The sequence below is a fragment of the Stylophora pistillata genome, chromosome 3, assembly GCF_964205215.1.
Source record: "Stylophora pistillata chromosome 3, jaStyPist1.2, whole genome shotgun sequence".
In the NCBI taxonomy this organism is placed as follows: Eukaryota; Metazoa; Cnidaria; class Anthozoa; order Scleractinia; family Pocilloporidae; genus Stylophora; species Stylophora pistillata.
Genome location: NC_142521.1, coordinates 20,561,482 through 20,580,511, shown reverse-complemented (window position 1 = coordinate 20,580,511; position 19,030 = coordinate 20,561,482). Strand labels below are relative to the sequence as shown.

General features: G+C 37.1%; 2 protein-coding genes across 2 annotated transcripts; one reads left to right on the top strand and one right to left on the bottom strand.

Moving 5' to 3' along the window:
- Positions 1-213: 213 nt before the first annotated feature.
- Positions 214-4,062, bottom strand: LOC111332891 (solute carrier family 66 member 2). Its single transcript, XM_022938357.2, has 4 exons — positions 3,474-4,062; positions 2,785-2,918; positions 1,715-1,931; positions 214-937 (listed from the first exon to the last, which is right to left on the bottom strand). The coding sequence occupies exons 1-4, from the start codon at positions 3,716-3,718 to the stop codon at positions 763-765; spliced, it is 771 nt and encodes a 256-aa protein (XP_022794092.2). The 5' UTR covers positions 3,719-4,062; the 3' UTR covers positions 214-762.
- A 22-nt stretch (positions 4,063-4,084) lies between these two features.
- On the top strand, positions 4,085-18,341 carry LOC111332870 (geranylgeranyl transferase type-2 subunit alpha). The gene is made up of 16 exons (XM_088754436.1): positions 4,085-4,237; positions 4,334-4,444; positions 6,801-6,925; positions 7,044-7,231; positions 7,836-8,036; positions 9,180-9,263; positions 11,071-11,159; positions 11,512-11,609; positions 11,971-12,071; positions 12,634-12,679; positions 12,926-13,014; positions 14,928-15,056; positions 15,660-15,709; positions 15,860-15,895; positions 16,515-16,719; positions 17,184-18,341. Exons 1-16 carry the CDS (start codon positions 4,235-4,237, stop codon positions 17,336-17,338), a joined length of 1,710 nt encoding a protein of 569 aa, XP_088610562.1. The 5' UTR covers positions 4,085-4,234; the 3' UTR covers positions 17,339-18,341.
- Positions 18,342-19,030: the final 689 nt, after the last annotated feature.

Below are 19,030 nucleotides of genomic sequence, written 5' to 3'. Positions count from 1 at the left end.
CATAGGGAAGGTGGGGGACGGTATCCAACAAATTATATCAAAAACAGTAAAATCTGCAAGTCAGTTATTGACGCTGACATGATTGCTCAGAAACAGCTGGAAAAGAAAACCTGAAACAACAGTTGTCTCACTTAAAAGCACTTCATTTTGACCTCATTGACTCTTTGCACAAAGATCAAGTTGCCATACATTATGTTCTAGAGAGACAATTGTCCAACAGGCATATCTTTCAGTTCTCGATTTTATTGTGCCACTTGGCATATTTTGCCCCAAAGTAACTCAGAGTATACAAAATGGTGTTTATGTTAAATTTTAAAAGTGTAATCTCTTGAATTGCATTTAGAATAAGCAATGCAATATCACCTGACTATAAAAAAAATTCAAGGATATAAATATATGTATATTAGTATAATTTTAGAGCTGAGAAAAGAGTTTCCAGCAATCTGATTGGTCGAGCAGTTTCTTATATGATGCTGCATAAACCGCTCCATGCGGTTTTTTTAAAATGTTAAAATATAAATAATGTTAATAAATGTTACTAAAATGCTATGATTTTAGAAATTTCTCTGTTGTTCAGCTCTGAAATTATACTAAAACAATGATTCACCTCAGATTCGGTGAATATTGTCGAATAATCTCCTTGACTTCCTCTCTGGGATTATTCGACGATATTCACCTTGCTTTCGGCAAATAATAATTAAATATAACTAAAAATTGATAGTGCAGTCCATAGAGATAACTTGCATTTTAAAACAAGTAATGTTATCTTAAATGAGTTCTTTCTTGTTTTCCAAACTTATAAACTTGCACAAGTATGGCAATGTCTATAGATATCTGGAGCAAACCACAAATCCAAAACTGAACTGGTGCAACCTTTACAAGGAAATAACAAGTTTTGAATATGTCTCCTGATAGCCACATTACAACCATCTTTACACTGTGAACAGAAAAATAAATGTAAGTTATGTTTTGGTTTTTCACCTTTCTGCCTATTAAAGAGAAACTTGGTTAATCTTTTTACAAATGAATAAAGGCTGATAGTTTCGAAAGAAACTGTTTGGGGCAGCGTCGGTGGGAGTAATGAAATAATTTGGATATATCAACAAAGTTGAAATGATAAATTGGCCACCGTAACGATTACAAAAGCTGACGTTTCGAGCGTTAGCCCTTTGTCTGAGCGAATGACGAAGGGCTAACACTCGAAACGCCAGCTTTTGTAATCGTTACGGTGGCCAATTTACCATTTCAACTTTGTTGATATATCCTAATCTTTTTACATCCTGACATCAGTATGCATATTCTCCATACTGTTCTCTATACATTCCCTGAGGTGCTGACAAGGAGAATTTGTTGAACAATCAGGATCACCTTAAGTTGGTGATCATTTCCCCTATTCTCCTGACCTTAACATGTAATTCAGAAGTGACATTGCCAGATAAAATTACGGAAAAAGCTGCACCTACGAGAGGCAAAATAGATTAACAAAAGGATAAAAAGGGAGAGAGAGTGAGCTTCAGTCATAACATTAAATACTTATCAAGTAAGTATGGTTGGGGCAAATGAGAAAATATTTGGCTTTCAGCCATCATGCATAATTAAAGTCCATTATGATCTTGAGCCAAATATTTTCCTTTCTAAACCTGCCACTCAGTCTATGAGTAAAAAAAAAAAACACATGCAGATCCCAGAAATGGAAATATCCAAGTGCACATACCTCATCCCTATGGTGGATTGATTCACATGATTTCGGTAGAACTGAGGAACTCCTAGCATAGCTTCTGTGAACACTGCCAAGAATCCTATAAGCTCCACAAATGTTGGAAAGTTAAGGAACAAGTAAGTAACATAACCACCAACAGCCACAAATATCAAGACACATAACACATAGTCAGAAAAATGTGTCCAGTCCCAGAAATGCCTTCTGTGGAAATCTGTATGAAAACAAAATATGCAGAAACATGATGGCAAGACATTAAAATGTTGGATGGTAACACCTTATTAAATAACTTAATTACTTAACAAGTATATAGAGCAAAATACATGTAGCTGTTATCTTAAAATATAATGAGTAGTGTTGTTGTCTGGTTTGACCATCTGAAATTACAGGTTAGTGAGTTCCAGAAGGTCGCACCACAATAACGTAAGGAGATGAACTTTCCAAGTAATTTGCAAACAAAGATCAATTACTTTAATCACTGATTCCTTGCATAATAACATGATTGTTCTTTTGGTTTAAAAAATTTCATACCACAATAGTAGGAAAAACAGACTTAAAAGAATGATAGAGATACAATCAAGGCTTTCTATGTTGCCCTATGCAAGTAAATAGAGAGGATTCTGAAGATTTGATAACCTTAATCCATAATACCTCATAAATGTAATTAGTATATAGTCCACACAAGTAACATACTGATTGGCTAGTTGAATAGCAACTGTACTGTTCACCTTCAAGCAGCTGAAGATGCAAAATTGGGCATCAAGAGTTTCATTTCTGACCATTTTTGGTATATTGACAGAAATAAATAATTTTTGGTATCTGTGTGGCATGTAAGAAAACAATTATGCACCTCCACTTGACTGAATAATTGTTTAATTTCCAGGTAAGAATGGTTAAGAAAAGGACTATTGCTGGTAAGACTGTCACTTAAATAACTTACCAATCAGCTCTACTTAATTTGCTGGAAAATCAATCATTCACCACGAACTTAACATTAACTCCTCCTCTGTAAGTACACTTATATTTGTTCTTGAAAAAAGGATTCTGGAACCCCAGTTTATATTTACCAAGAAATGATCTCCTCCTTGCACTCATGTCACTTTCCCTTCTTGTTTTAGTGCAAAGCTGTAACATCATCATCATTGCAACAATCATGACAAAGCTCTGAGCTAATAACGGAAGTTCAAATCGACGACCAAACCTGATCAGATCAAGCAAACAGATCGTTAAGGATCAAACAAGAGATGTATAGTATTCATCTGTACCAAAGGAAACAATGCTGGTGTAACGTTTGTACTTTCTTGCAGTAAACTGCGGTAAACATATCTCTGTGGTAAACAGTAAAATAACTACAGTTACATAATTATATAGTCATGCCCTCTGAAAAAATAAGAATTACGTGTAGCAGCTGCAACACTGCAAGAAAAAGAATCTCAAAACAGGTAACTTTCCTAAGTTTTGGGTTGATATGATGGAAATTGACGAGGATATAGCTCTGTAAACTGGCAAAACTTAAGAAGACGGCCGAATGGGGGGCACACACTTGCCACCCACAAGCTGTGTATAAAATTTCAATTTCGCAATCCTGTTTGGCCATGTCGTCGTTCGTTTCCACCGGATTTTTAACAAACTAAGAAACATTGATGATATTAAAGCGCTCTACACAGTTCTGATAAACGAGAGCGACTAGTCTCTGAATGTGGTTAAATGAATTCTCGACAAGGATCAATCGTAAAAAGATCGCACAAAAACTTACCAAAAGAATATTCTGAGTACGTTTGCAACCAGCAGAGCTAAGCACACATGCATAGAGAAGCCTTCTGCATCACGAGATTGCAAAATGTCCCAGTATTGCGGTACATACGGTACAACGCCACCAAAGACCATAGTAACAGACGAGATCCACGAGATAATTTGAATTACCATTGCAACGAACCCCATGTCTTCCATTTGTGCTCTTGTATCCAAAGAATTGCGAATAGCGTCCACGTCAGAATCCATATGAGCCAATATCAAGAGTTAAGGCCTAAATTATTAAGAGAAACTTTTGACGGTTCCGAATCTGAAAAGTTAGTTCAGCTGTTAATTTTTTGGCGGTTGCAACAAAGATTTCACTTCTTTTCCCCGCTGACGTGTCTGTCCGTAGTGTGTAAATCGCGAACTGCCTACCTCGTCATTAGAGTTAATTCTAGCTTCAAAAAACTCACAACGCTATTTACGCGGCTAAATTATTTGTTACTCTAATTTTTTTTTTCTAAGAAAAAAAAGGAAGTAAAAATACTACGGATCAAAAGTGAAACTTCCGCAAAAAGGATTAACTCAAGTTATTTTCCCATTCAAGTAAATTCAGGTATTCTTACAAAACGTATTTGACTTCCGCTGTGTAAAAGAACCACACATGCAAATAGTTCCCAGGGCCAACGCAGTGTGGAACAATATGGCAGCGATGGCAGCCAGATAAAGAGTTGATAATCTGAATATGGACTAGGAAATCATTATCTTACCATAAGTGAAGAGATGGTAAGTGTTAAGTTTATGGCCACTCGGCGTTCACTTCAGATGTTAAAGAAAGTTAAGTGATTTTGTTCTCCAGTTGAGTTTTGTTTCTTTTCTCAGCATGGAAGAATCAAAGTGCGCACAACAGCTGAACAAGCTGAAGCAAAGAGAAAAGAAAGGGAAAAGAAACTGAAGATTTATACAGAAACAACAAGTCGCATCTATCAAAAGGTATTTAATTAAAACCACTTTGCCCTTTTACTCGCAAGACCTCATTAGTAATTCTCCTAACTATCTACGTGTCAATTTTTATGGTGTTAGTTCTGAGGATTTGGTAATGGATCAACTAATAATCCCCTTACTTTTTTCCTCTATTCTCAACACTTGTCAGCTTTATATTGTATTGATATTGTAAGGAGAAACTCTGTCTTGGTCACTCATGGGAGTTATATATTAAAGGGTTAGGGACCTAACATTATTTACAGGGGGGGGGGGGGGGCTGGTGGAAATGAGAAATAAACTTGTCAAAAACTTTAAGTCCCTCCTTTATTGGGGACACAATTTTTATTGGTCCTCCCCCCCCCCCCATAATTCTTTAAATTAATTTTTTGGCACTAAAAAAATTATCTAAGATACTATACCAAAACATTTTATGTAAACCAAAATGAAATGTTATGAAGAATACCATCCTACCTTTTTTAAAAGTGATGCAGAAGGAGATGAAAGTGACAGAGGGGAAAGCAGTGAATCTGAGGATGAAATACCTTAAGGACTTTCAATTGTCAACCGTTTGTTTAGATTAAGATTGAGTCTTTTGTTTATCAGTCTCCAATTAAAACATAAAAATTCAATTTTGCTGGTATTAATATTGCAGAATTTTATTTGGTCTCCCCTTTTTATGTGTACACAAATTTCTGGTCCCCCCCTCATTTCTATCAGATCCCCCTCCCTGTAAATAATGTTAGGTCCCTTAGATCTTCTCTGGATATAAAAATTAACATTTACTTCAAATTGTAACGACGAGATTGTGTTAAAAAAAACTCAATTTAATTCTCTTGTTCGCTGGCTGATTACAAGTTGGAAAAGACTGTTAAAACTAGGACCTGCAAATGCATATGTGATAAATACTACTTTTGATCTAACACTAGCTGCTTGCTTTTAACACTATATAATAAATACTACTAATGATATAACACTGTGTACTTCTAACACTATATCGTCATGCAAATGGTTAAAGTAGAGGACCTTAACACATGCTGTACAGTTGAACCTCAATTATCGGGACCTCGATTATCTGGACTTTTTTCTTTGGTGCCAATTTTTTCATGAATATTAATTAGTTGTGATTGTGAAAACTCAAAGTCACAAAAAGCCCAATAATACTTTCAAAAGACTGTTGAAACAGCATATTATTCTGTGCACTTTTCAAAATTTGGACAACAGCGGGTCAAATTCACACCTCAAATTCAGAGAGGATAATATCGCCAAGTCCTTGGTCAAAATGTTAGAACATGTACAGCAACTTGATAATGAGGAAATGTGTAATACTCGCAATGTGGAAGACTGGCTTAATCTGGAAAACGAGCTCCTGAATTCACCGCAAATGTCTGATGAAGAGATTTTAGCCACCTTTGTAAGAGATTCGACGGAAAGCAAAAGTGTTTGTAGTGATGAGGAAGATGAGGGCGAGGACGAGAAACTATTATCGACTAAAGGGGCAGCGCAATGTTTCAAAATGTAGCTAAGACGAGTGATGAACTTTCTAATACGATCAAGCTACAAGTCTTTGAAGCAAACAAACATTGGTAGAGCGCTGCACTAGTATTGCAGAGGTCAGTGGTTCCAATCCTGTACAGGCCTGATTTTTTTCAGGTCTGATTTTCGCTATTGCATAAATAGCACTCTCTACTGCGAGGATCGTGCATCATACAAACAAACATGCTTGAACATTTTAGACCTTTGTAAATACCTGAACTGAAAGTTTTTATTTGTAAATACATACAGGCTGTGTAGATTTCACAATTAAAATGATGTTTTCTTTGCTGTATACCTTTTGTTTACATTTCTATCTCATAAATATGAATATTTATGAGATAGAAAGGTCCCAACGGGAGCAGATAATCGAGTTTCCAAGGTCCCAAAGAGTCCGGATAATCGAGGTTCAACTGTATTATTTAGAAGAAGAGACTTGGAATAACATTTCACGATGAAAACTTGCGACAAAATGTTGCTTGAGAACAAAACGTTGCTTGATAACAATGTTATCAAGCAATGTTTTGTCGCAAGTTTTTATTGTCGACTGTATTATCAATTTTTACCTCCTACTTGTTTTTTTTCTTTTTCTAATGCTAGCTACTTTGACATGAATAAAGAATAAACAGTGAAAGACCAGAAGTTTGTTTATGGCATATATCCCTATCACAGTATATAAAAGTGTCTTTGTTACACAAGGAGTTAATGCAATACAAACATGTTTAGTCTGTAGTTACCACAAAGAGTAATGTGCTATCATATATAAAATACAAACAATACAAATCAGCAAACAAAGAATTGTATTCATTATTTTTCTACTTTTGTTTTGTTCCAGAGAAAGAATGGAGAAATGGACAAAGAATCTCTGTCTTTGTCTGAACAGGTCCTTGCAGCTAACCCAGACTTTTCAACTCTGTGGAACTTCAGGAGAGAGGTTTTCCTGCATAAGAAAGATGAAAGGTAGGCAGTGATAATTAACATACTGAGTGACTTGACAGGAAAGCCACCTGACTACTGACTGCTAATAGAAAATCGTTGTTTTATTATCTGATGAATGTAATATTGATTAATTTTGAAGTCCACCAGAAGAGATACAAGACCTTTGCCAGAAGGAGTTGTTTTTCCTCAAGAACTGTCTCCAGGTGAACCCAAAATCATATGGTGTCTGGTACCACAGACAATGGATCATGGAATTCATGCCTCAGCCAAACTGGAAGGAAGAATTACAACTTTGCAACAAGTTTCTATCATATGATGAAAGAAACTGTAAGTTCATAACCAAGATTTTATCAACCATACTGGCAAACATGATTGTATGCCTGAAAAATTCTCTCACCTTTTAATCTGTTTTTTTTTTTTTTATAGCCTTTTTCTGGTCTCTAATGCTTGTGTACTGATGGTTGTATACTTTATGATTGTATTGTGATTGATGTACTCCTTTTACTTTATACAAAGCCTTAACACTAAACAAGATGAACCAAAAAATAAAAATCCATGAGATGGTTCTGTCCTGTATGGATTAATTGTTCATATAATCTTGTGGTGATTCCACAAACTTCCAAGTTATTTTTGTGTTACTCTGGAAGATAAGTTAGCTCTATATCTCCTGAAATCAAAAGTTGATTCTCCCAATTGATGACATTATTACTTTCATTATTAGTTATAATTGGGATTTTGTTGTTAAATTGAAAGAATATTTTGTACCAGACTGCTTTTAAACTCTTATTATCCTTCTGTCTGGTCTCTGATGGGATGATAGAGTTATAGATCCCATTAGCTTCTTTCATGGTACTTGTAGTTCCATGGGAATTCTAACATTAGTATCATCTAGTAATCAATTTTACCAAGCCATTACATTCATTTTACCCAGTTCACTGTTGGGACTACAGACGATACACAGTACAGAAAGCAAATGTATCTCCCATGGATGAATTCAACTTTAGCACCGAGAAGATCAAGGAGAATTTTTCTAATTATTCCTCATGGCATTACCGTAGCAAACTTCTTCCATTGATTCATCCTGATCAGAGTGGAGGCAGTGAGAGAGTGGAAGAGGGAGCACTCATGAAAGGTTAGTTCCACTCAAAAGTAAGGTGATAGTCTTGACTTGATTCTTCATCCTCAATACTTGAAACTATCGAGAATCGAGGATCCAGGTTCGAGGGACTGTCAACTTTATTTTGGTACTATATATTAACTAATTTACTCTCAAACTCAGAAGGAAGTAACTTACAATGCATTGAATGGAATCCAGGCCACCCAGGCAAATGAATTGGAAACCAAGCAGAGGACAGAACTGACACAATAGATTTCAACCTTTTGAAATCCAGTAAATACATTGTTGTAAAGTGTACGGTTAAATCTCAACTCACTTCTCAACAGCATCAGGCAAATGGCAAGTTTACTTTGTACGTGTTCTAGACAGGCACTTAAATCAAATGTTGGTGTAACTACACTGATAAAACATACTTGCTATGGCGTACTATTGCTACACAGAATAATGTGGCATACAGATATCTTATTAGATGTTTTGTTGGGTAGTATCACTGAGTATTTTTACGAGTTGTGCCATATTTTGACAAGCCCGTAGGGCAAGTCAAAATACAAATAACGAGTAAAAATACTCAGCGATACTACAAAAAAAAATGTCTAATAAGTTATTTATTATCCCACACACCAAACTGTTATTTCAGTGCAGGCGAATTTCGCAGATATTTATTTACGGGGAGTGTGTGACAGAAGTATGCGAAGTGGAACGGAATTGGCGCATTGTCATGCTGTTTCTATTTTCTTCAATAAATGAAGAAATTTCCAGATTGTCTAACTGTTTTTCTTCGCTCAATTCATCTAATAAACTTGGATGTATATTTGCCAGCCATTCTGACTCTTTGTCGCCAGAAATATGATTCAAATTCTCCGCCATTTTTATTTTTCGTAACTACAATTCAATTCTTCACTTGCGCAATGCGAGAAAACTTGTTTAACTGGTACTCTAGAGTACAAATACCGCGGGATATTTGTACTCGTCTGTTGCATTATTTGTACTCTACAAAGTGTAGTTGAATAATAAAGAGCATTATCTATCCTCTGAAATATTAGCTAGGGTGTTCTTTGCAAACAAATGTGTAAAACTTTTAATCAGTATTAATTTTAATTTAGCTGTTAAAGAATGATTTCCAAACAGTACCGTTAATATTGTCATGTTCTGTTTCAGAATTTGATCTTGCTCAAAATGCATATTTCACTGACCCCTATGATCAGAGTGCATGGTTCTATCACAGATGGCTTTTGGGGAGAGGTAAAGCACTCTCTGTCTTAGTTGGTGTTAATAGTATTGTATATAGACATGTAAGACTGTACTTTGTTTGAGTTAGAGATGGGATACCTTGAGCTCATTTGTCAAATGGGCAGGTAACACCAACTAACAGATGAATCACTATCTAGCACATACAATGTGAAGTCCCACTAACTTAATGGCCCCAAAGCTACATTTTAAAATCAAAATTTTAAGAATAAAGAAGCATAGAATAAAGTTCTGACACATAATTTGTGTAACTTTTAAAACTTTTGGAACCCCCATCTTGAATGAAAACAGTACAGCTTTAGAGGCCTGTTAAATTGTTAGGGGGTAGGCGCGCACCTCCTGCAAGTCACGGGAGCCGTGGTGGCACGCCTCCGAGTGAGAGGCTGTGCACTATGAGGCACATGTGCTAAAGAAGGCTGTGAGCCTTGTACTCACGCCTGCCACTTCCACGAAACGCAGGACAACTGAATTGAGGATTAAGTGGTCTGATCACTGTGTTGTGTTCTTGTGCAAAACAATTCAATCTCAAATCCCATTAGAGAAACCTGACCCAGGTTGTTCAAAGGATGGATAATGCTATCTGCTGGATGAGTCTCTATACGGAGAATAGTTTGATACTTTTTTCAAACACTTATGGAAAGTTATTTATGTGCCATTCAACCCAAACCATGGTTTTACCCAATCTGTGGGCCTCAGGCTTCCTCTATAAGAGGGTTGATTTATTTAAATCTGTTAGCTTTCAACTCTCTTGACCCTGTTCTCGAAAAGAAATGTTCAGATAAAAGGATCAGCTAAATTGAGCATTTTGGATATATCAACAAAGTTGAAATGGTAAATTTGCCACCGTAACAATTACAAAAGCTGATGTTTCGAGCGTTAGCCTTTCGTTGGAGTGAATAGAGGAATTGTGAGTTGTGTGTGCTTTTAAAGGCAGAAAATGGAGCTACGTTATTGGTGGGAACATGGCAACGAGAAAAACAGGAATAAATTAGTGGAATGAAAAGCGTTCGTTGATCCCTGTGGGATTTAGACTGCCGGTTTGAAAGATGAGCTTTTGTTCAAGAGTTTTACGGCTTTCCATGCTACCTAAGTGTAAGGAAAGACTGCATTTTGCCATATGTTGCTTAGAATGATTAGGTAAATTAAAGTGTCTAGCGACTGGTTTCGATGTGTCCTTGTCATTCTTTTCCACGTCGCAAAGGTGTTCTCGGAATCAGTCACCTAGTCTTCTGCCTGTTTCGCTGATGTATATCTTTTTGCAATAAGTGCAAGTTATGCAATAGATAACCTTGGCGGAGGTGCACGTGAAGTGATCAGTGATCTTAATGGATCGTTTGGGTCCCGATATTTTATCAGTGTTGTGAATGGAAGGACACGTTTTGCATCGTGCACGAGTGCATTTAAAAGTGCCTGCTTGGTCATCAGTCTGAAAAAAACTTCTGACCAAAAAAAGATGTCTAGGATGTGGTTTCGGGAAACAATGCCCAAATATGTTTGAATAAACCTCTCTTATCTGCTTGGCTGCCATTATCTGCCCTGATGAATAGCTGTATCATTATAAGTGTTGAGACGAACAGCAATACTCTAAACTACTTTTAATTACTCCATACCACAGATGTTTGGGTGAGCTCCAGTAGTAAGGGGTAACAACAAAGATTCATCCTTTTTTACCATCTAATCTGTTAATTTTCATGGTTTAAAAATTGTCTTGATTGCCCTTGATGATCTTCAACCTTCAAATTTCTGATAATTATTTTCATGATGTATTTGAATTACTGTAACAGTTTTATATTTTTCACAGCAAGACCGCAGATGAACATTTTGTGTCTGTATGTGAGGTGTGATGATTCACATACAACAGTCATTGTGAAGTTTTCTCAGCCAATACAGGTCAGAAAGCAAACTAAGTTACACCTATATTTATAATTGAATTCTCTTCACAATTTTTAAACCCTTCTAACAAAAGCATATAAATCTGTACTTGCAGACCAAAATTAAAACCTTTTAGACTTGTGCTTTCAATGTTCTCCTTTTTAGGAGGTAACTGGTAAAATTAGCCACCTGTACATGTAGTACTTACTTCTTATTATGGCCTAAAATGACTTGGAACTCTTGTAAATTCAACTGGCCAAAAGAATTGCTCTACCGTTTTGAACATTTCTTCTGCCTGTCATGCTTGAAATAAGAGAGAATACTGTGCTCTACGAGATGAACCAGAAATACTTTGATCTTGTCTGTGCAGGTTCCCAAAGAAGATCCACATGTTTGTGTTGGTGGAGAGGAGGTCCAAGGACAATGGAACAACTGTTACTACAACAGTCATCCTTCTACAGTCTGGATATCCTACTTTATGAGACAAATTATTTGAATTGCTCGTTTGTTAGTTTGTTATTACCAATATTTAATTTATCATCATACAAATTTCTCTTCCTCAGATTGAACTCCTACACTTCAACTCACCTTCAAATTACTTTCAAAACTTTTGCTTTCGATACTCCTTTATCCAAAATAAGTTCCCAGAAATTCCTATGAGGTATTTTCTGATGCAAAAATTATCGTCTTTCCTGGATTTCCAAGGGCTGTTGTAAACGCCCCCTTTCTCTCTCTCAGTTATTGCAAAATGTTGCCCATTTTGCAATGAGAAAGGAAGTGTACTTCTTTAATTGCTACTCGGATTATTTTTCCTTGACAGTGTTCAAATTTACAGCTGTACTGATAGTCAACTGAATTTTCCAAATGAAACAACAGTTGAGGTGAAATTTATGGGTGGTAAACTGGAGAGATCTGTGGCATTACAAAGAGGTTTGTGACAAACTAAAAGTTCAAGCATGTTGCTGTTGTTATGGGAAAAGTTAAACCTCTTTTTTAAGGCTCACCTTATGCCAGAGAAAGTGTTTAAGAATGAGAAAGGTCCACTTTCGGGAAGGGGTTGACGTAATAGTTTCTTAAGCTCAAGCCAGGGGGCCTTCAATGTTGAAGGAGGAAAAAATCTTGGTTTCTTTAGCTTAGAGCAACTGACAAGATTGTTACCCTCTTTACATGGAAGCGATGCTAATCCAGCTCAAGCAGAAGCTTACATGGGCTTCTGGCTCAAGTTATACCCAGAATTTTATCAGGTTCCCCTCAGTGTCCCTGAGTGGAGAGATGCAGTGGGTGACTAGCTTATAATTTCTCACAAAGTCTCACCTCTAAATTAGATATTGGGCCCGTGAGAATTAAAGAAGTGATCGCAAACTTTATGAGCTCTTGATTTTTAACTTAGTTCTCCTTGTCAGTATCATAGGAATTGTACTCGAAGAGTATGGAGAATATTGATGCTCTTCTTAGGATGAAAAGGATTAAATGCGTTGTGTATTTCTTGTAGGCGATGTTGAGGTTTGGTCGTCGGCAAATGAGTCACATCTCTTTAGGTACTGAAAATACCATTGTCTCTATTTGTTCATCACCTTTGCTTAAAACATACCTGTCTCGTGGATTGCAACCATTGGAAGTAGGACCTACAGATTTAAGGCATGTTAGAAAGTTAACAAAATACATCACTGACTTCTTTTAAAATGGCTGTAACCACTTTTGACAAAGCTTGCTTGCTCTTTACACTCAAGTCGGTAATTTACTTTCAATTCATCAGCTGTGTGTCGTATTTTATTCATCATCAGATCGGAGCTCACAGCTGTTCACAGTTCGGTCCTTCAACAAGAGCTGGAGTCCTGTCGACTCCTGTTGGAAGAGGAACCGGATAACAAATGTAAGTATTCCATAAGATTGAGGTAGGACCCAGGCCACAGCGGTAGGGGGAAAGCGGTCTCAATGATACATACATATACTTTATTTAATCTCGAATTTGGAGTAGCTAAAGAATAAGCTAGTATCTTCGAGTTACAAGTATAATTCTAAATACTGCTAAAATGTAAAATGTAAAATTGTAACATTCTAAAATTTAACTATGAGAAAGAGTCATACTGTAGAATCTTGCGCTTGAAATCAGAAAAGTCAGACGTTCTAAAAGAGTCCGGAAGAGAGTTCCATAGTTTTGAAGCCATATGTCAAAAGGAGTGAAGACCATAAGAAGTAGTTTTTGTAGACGGTAGAGACAAAATATAATTTCCGCGTAGATTATAGGATACAGACCGGAAACTAAACATATTCTTCAGATAGCCTGGATAGCAGTTAAAAAACAAGCTCTTGTACAATATAATTAAGAAAGTCTGAAGGCGTCTTTTATACAGAGATTTAGAGTTAAGTATATGAGAACGATTCTTCGCAGTAAAGCACTATTTGAGCAATAGTGAAAATCAGACCTGAAAAAAAAAATTTCAGGCCTGTACGGGACTCGAACCACTGACCTCTGCGATACTAGTGCAGCGCTCTACCAATTGAGCTAACAAGCCAACTGGGAGCAGGCCATCAAATTAATTCGATATAAACCCGTAGATGATAAATCAAACAACAACAAACATATGAAACATATGTGTGAACTGCGGTTATGAGACGTATATGAGAACGATTCTTCGCAGTAAAGCACTATTTGAGCAATAGTGAAAATCAGACCTGAAAAAAATTTCAGGCCTGTACGGGACTCGAACCACTGACCTCTGCGATACTAGTGCAGCGCTCTACCAATTGAGCTAACAAGCCAACTGGGAGCAGGCCATCAAATTAATTCGATATAAACCCGTAGATGATAAATCAAACAACAACAAACATATGAAACATATGTGTGAACTGCGGTTATGAGACGTATATGAGAACGATTCTTCGCAGTAAAGCACTATTTGAGCAATAGTGAAAATCAGACCTGAAAAAGTCCCGTACAGGCCTGAAATTTTTTTCAGGTCTGATTTTCACTATTGCTCAAATAGTGCTTTACTGCGAAGAATCGTTCTCATATACGTCTCATAACCGCAGTTCACACATATGTTTCATATGTTTGTTGTTGTTTGATTTATCATCTACGGGTTTATATCGAATTAATTTGATGGCCTGCTCCCAGTTGGCTTGTTAGCTCAATTGGTAGAGCGCTGCACTAGTATCGCAGAGGTCAGTGGTTCGAGTCCCGTACAGGCCTGAAATTTTTTTTCTTTTTTTTTTTTTTTCAGGTCTGATTTTCACTATTGCTCAAATAGTGCTTTACTGCGAAGAATCGTTCTCATATACGTCTCATAACCGCAGTTCACACATATGTTTCATATGTTTGTTGTTGTTTGATTTAGAGTTAACTTTGCTAAGTAGAGAGTCATAGGGAGAATTATAATCCTGCAAGATAACTCTAAGAATGCGCCTTCAGTGCTATGCTCATTTATCTACCGATCTGCTATTTCGTCATTCCTTTGGGAAAATATGACAAAGAAGCGGACTCTACTACCTTAGCTTAGAATTGCAAGGGTTTTTTTTTTTCTGCGCTATGCGATGTCATTGATTTGAAAGACCTATTTAACGAATGACATACTAGAACTAAAGCGAAGCACGACTTGCTTACGATGATTTCCCCGCCACTTTCGTGGCTTTTCTTGGAGCTTAGGTGAACTAACCGTGGAATGTTTTCTTTGTGCGGCTATAAGGGTTTGGATTTATGACAGTGACGAAATGCACGCTAGAAGGAGTTTATCCATGACTAGTACTTGCTGAAAAACAAAGTGGCCAAACTTATTATGTTTTTAGGGACGATGCTAACAATGGTTTTGTTGATGCGTGCATTGAATCCGCTTTCGCACGAAAAGGAAACGGAGGTTTATTTGGAAAAACTTACCCAGGTGGATTGCTACAGGAAGGGGTACTACAAAGATCTTCGTAAGTGACTCCTTATCTGTTTGACTTTCTGGCTGACTTACCGGTACTCATTGGATTGGACTTACCGATTGACTTACTGACTGACTTATGGACTGATTGACTGACTTACTGACTAATTGACTGACTGATTGACCTACTGACATACGGATTGGTTCATTTACGGATTGATCGGCCAAGTGATCACTTGACTTCCTAGAGTGAATAGCTGTCTGGTGTACTGACTTGCTGACTGAATTACTGAGTGGAAAGAGTGGCTGAGTGACTGACTGAGCCACTGACTGACTGACTGAATTATGCCCTGTCTGACTGACGAACGGACTGACTCATAGATTGATTGAAAAACTGGATTGGACTGAGCAAGATAACCGGCTGAATGGTTCAATTTACGGAATGTCCGACTGACAGTCCGACTCTACTGCAGACTAAGTCAGTAATCAATTAGCAACCAACCGACTCTGGGTTGATTAATCAACTAGCCGTAGGACTGAAAGTCAGAAGGACAAGCTCATTTGTCGATTGATTGATTGAATGTTTGACTGAACGATTGACGGTCCATCCGTAGACTTTATCTCACGTAGATATTATATTTCTCTCATTGTACAGAAAGGAAATTCAAATTAGAAAACGCCATCGAGAGACACCGCTCAAATAAGGTTCGTGAGTTTTTATAAAGAACTTTAGCCGACAGTTGCAACAACGTCAGTTTTGCGAGAGCAAATTACTGAAATATTTCATTGACACTGTGATAGCTTAGAAATTCATTCAAAGTCTATCATAATAAACGTTCTGTTTGTTCGTTTTAGGAAGAAACAAAGAGGGCGATTGACCTTTCTAACATGGTAAGTATGCAATGCTTTTTTTTTCCTTTTTTTTTCTTTTTTTTTTTTTTCACTTGTCAAACTACCCGAAAAGCTCGGCTTATTTTTGATATCAGGTTTAATATAAGTATCTGTCGCATCTCAGCGATATAGGTACCAATGGTGCCTAAGCTCTGTCTTGTATAATGTGTAAACGTTCTTATATGATACCAAAATCTTAGAGTTCAGTGTAATTTACATTTGATTGTCGACCTAATCTGAAATCACTTTTGCTGTATTTCATTCTGTGATGGGTCCAAAACATTTCGCACCACCGTCCCGACCAATCAGATGAAACACTAAAATCTATTCGGGATTAGATCATTCGCGCTTTGCCGTCATTCAGAAGTTCGCTTGTTTTTATTTTAATGAGCTGTTGCAATTACTGTACATTTTGGGTTTTCCACACTCACTCGAATGCGCTCTGACACTGTTCTTTGATAGACGTAAGATGTAAGTAAGAGAGACAATTTGCAGGTGACCAAGATGGAATGGGTTGGTTTAAGTTACCGAGATACCAGAATTGACATTTTCCCGTGGCTGCGTTCTCTGCGCCGTTTTAGATTTTAAGCTTTTACCACTGACACTGATTTACCTACAGGACTTGACGTCTTTGTCCCATATGGATCAGCTAGTGCTTATGAAAGACATCAACTTGTGTGACAATAAGCTCACCTCCCTGGATGAGTGCAACATGTTACAATGCGTGCGCACCGTGGACGCCAGTAATAATAACCTGCAGTTCATCACTAGAAGGCATGCGTTGAAACTTAGTCTTCTAGAGGAGCTGTCTCTTTCAAATAACGGTATCCTTTTTTTGTTTGAAAATGTTCCATCAAGTGTCATGAAGCTCGCTCATGGCTCCCTGTTGCTAAAGCCTTGTTTGTTGTACATAGACGCGATCCAGAAGGTCTGGGTCCAGAGTGGCTTGTAAACAGGCTCTCAGTAGCGCTGCTGTACCAGAATCTCGCGGGCTTCTCGCGAAGTTTGTGAGAGTCGATCCAGCTCGCTTTGGTCGTCGACGGGAGATCTAGTAGGATTCTGACGAACACCTGCCACTTACTTCTCAAAACCAACACTTATGGAAGCGTATATTAGTCTGTAAAGATAATTTCTAGACTGATATGGGGGTTGAAAAAAAGATCTGTACCCTCAACTAACTCAAGAGCACTAGCTAGTTTTTTGTGTCAGTGCTTTAAGGAAAAGTATCTTTCTTTTGGAGGCTAAAACGGCAATCTTGTGATATTTTTTTCCTTGACATGAATTGCAGATATTACAAGTTTAGATTGTCTTAAAAGTCTTCACTGCAAATCTCTACGGAAGCTCGATTTACGAGGAAATCCATGTTGTCTGTCGCCTGGTTATAGAGATACGGTTAAATCACTTCTAACGACTCTTCAAGAGCTGGATGGCGAGCAGATCTAACGAACGCCTTTAATTGAACTATTTTTTTTTTTTGTTGTTTTTTTTTTTTATTTTTGTGGCGTTTTCAATTCTCTTGGCAGTTCGAGTCAGAAGATTTCAGTAGAGGAGCATATCAAAAGTAATATATGATTTACATCAGCTAATAAAGATGAAATAAACAATTTTTAAAAATCGAGTTTCCATCTGGAAACTCGATTTTTAAACATCAGCTAATGAGCAAATAAATCAAAGCTTTCCCAAATGCGTGAGTTACAGTGTATTTTGAAAAACATTTATTTAAAAAACAAAGATGAAAGCGTTTCGACTTTTCGATGATCTTTCTAGCCTCAATATCAAGAAAATTGGATTTTGAGTCGTGTGAAAATAGTTCGAGCATAAATGCTAGCCGATGCAAACGCTGTCTCTAATAGATTTGCGCCATTATTATCGTGCTAAGTGATTTCAATCTGCTCTGCACGCTATAATTCCAGTTCTGTCTGTATTGTTCACTTTTCGCTTCTCAAACGAACTTTTCCGAAAAGTGATCTATATGACAAAAATGCAGAGGGTAATCGCGTCCAAATTATTATTTAGATTGTGAGTTATGTCGAAACAATGATATCGATTTCCAAGTAATGATAAGAGAAAATAAATCGCTCATTACTTTCTAATGTTAAAGATTCAAAGTTGCAATTCAAAGACAGGAAGCCGAACTTAATTGTGATGTTTAATTTTACACGCGATCAGACTGGGTTGGAAGAGAAAATGGACCGCGTTTGTGCTAAGTGCAAACACATTTTACAATTAAACTGCTTACAAAGAAGGATTTGCGGCCATAAGTGTTATAGATTAGGACTTCATGATCACTTAAGTTCAATTAAAAGGAAGTTTTAGGTAATGCTTATTATCATGGTGAAGCAGTGATTAATTCTAGCGCGACGAATGTAACTTATTTACACTCCCGAACACGTCCAGAAATGTGTTCTATGACTTCCGCGCGAAATAAAGCATTTTTTCGATCGTATCTTCTCTTTCGTTTAAGTTTGTTTTATCGTGAGGTTTTCATGCCAATATTTTTCGACCTGAATATTTTTCCGTGTCGGCAAGGAACCTAGCAAGTCAATTGTTAAAGGCATGCAGAGCTAGTAAAAAGACTTTTGAACAGATCAGTTTTGTGAGATTTAAGAAAAACACTCAACGAATATAGCCAGTTTTAGGCACCACTCTTGGTCAATCTTACGCTTTAAATGCATAGTTGGGACGCAAGACGAAACTAAAACTCGGATACAAAACCACAAAAGGCTAACCAATTTGATGCATACCTTTTGCAAAGCAAATTTGTTTGGTTAGACTAGAGTTTTTGTAGATGCGTTAGAGGACCCGTAAACCTTTCATAGCACTGTAAAATTCTGCCCCTTTTTTAATAATGGAAAGTAAATTCGAGATGAGAACAAACGTTATGGACTTATGAAGCCCCTTACGCAGTGACGAGATATAATGTCGCCCAAAAATATCACTCGTGAATCAAACATCAAAGTAATGTGAATAAGGCAAATTCTCCTTGTCAGCACATTGGGAAATGTATGGAAAACAGTATGTAAAATATACGTATTGATGTTAGGGTGTAAAAGGTAACGTACGCTGAAATTCGGATCCAGAGAGATTGACTCTCTCAAAGTCTCCTTCACTCTGGAGTGTTTATGGGGCAGACGC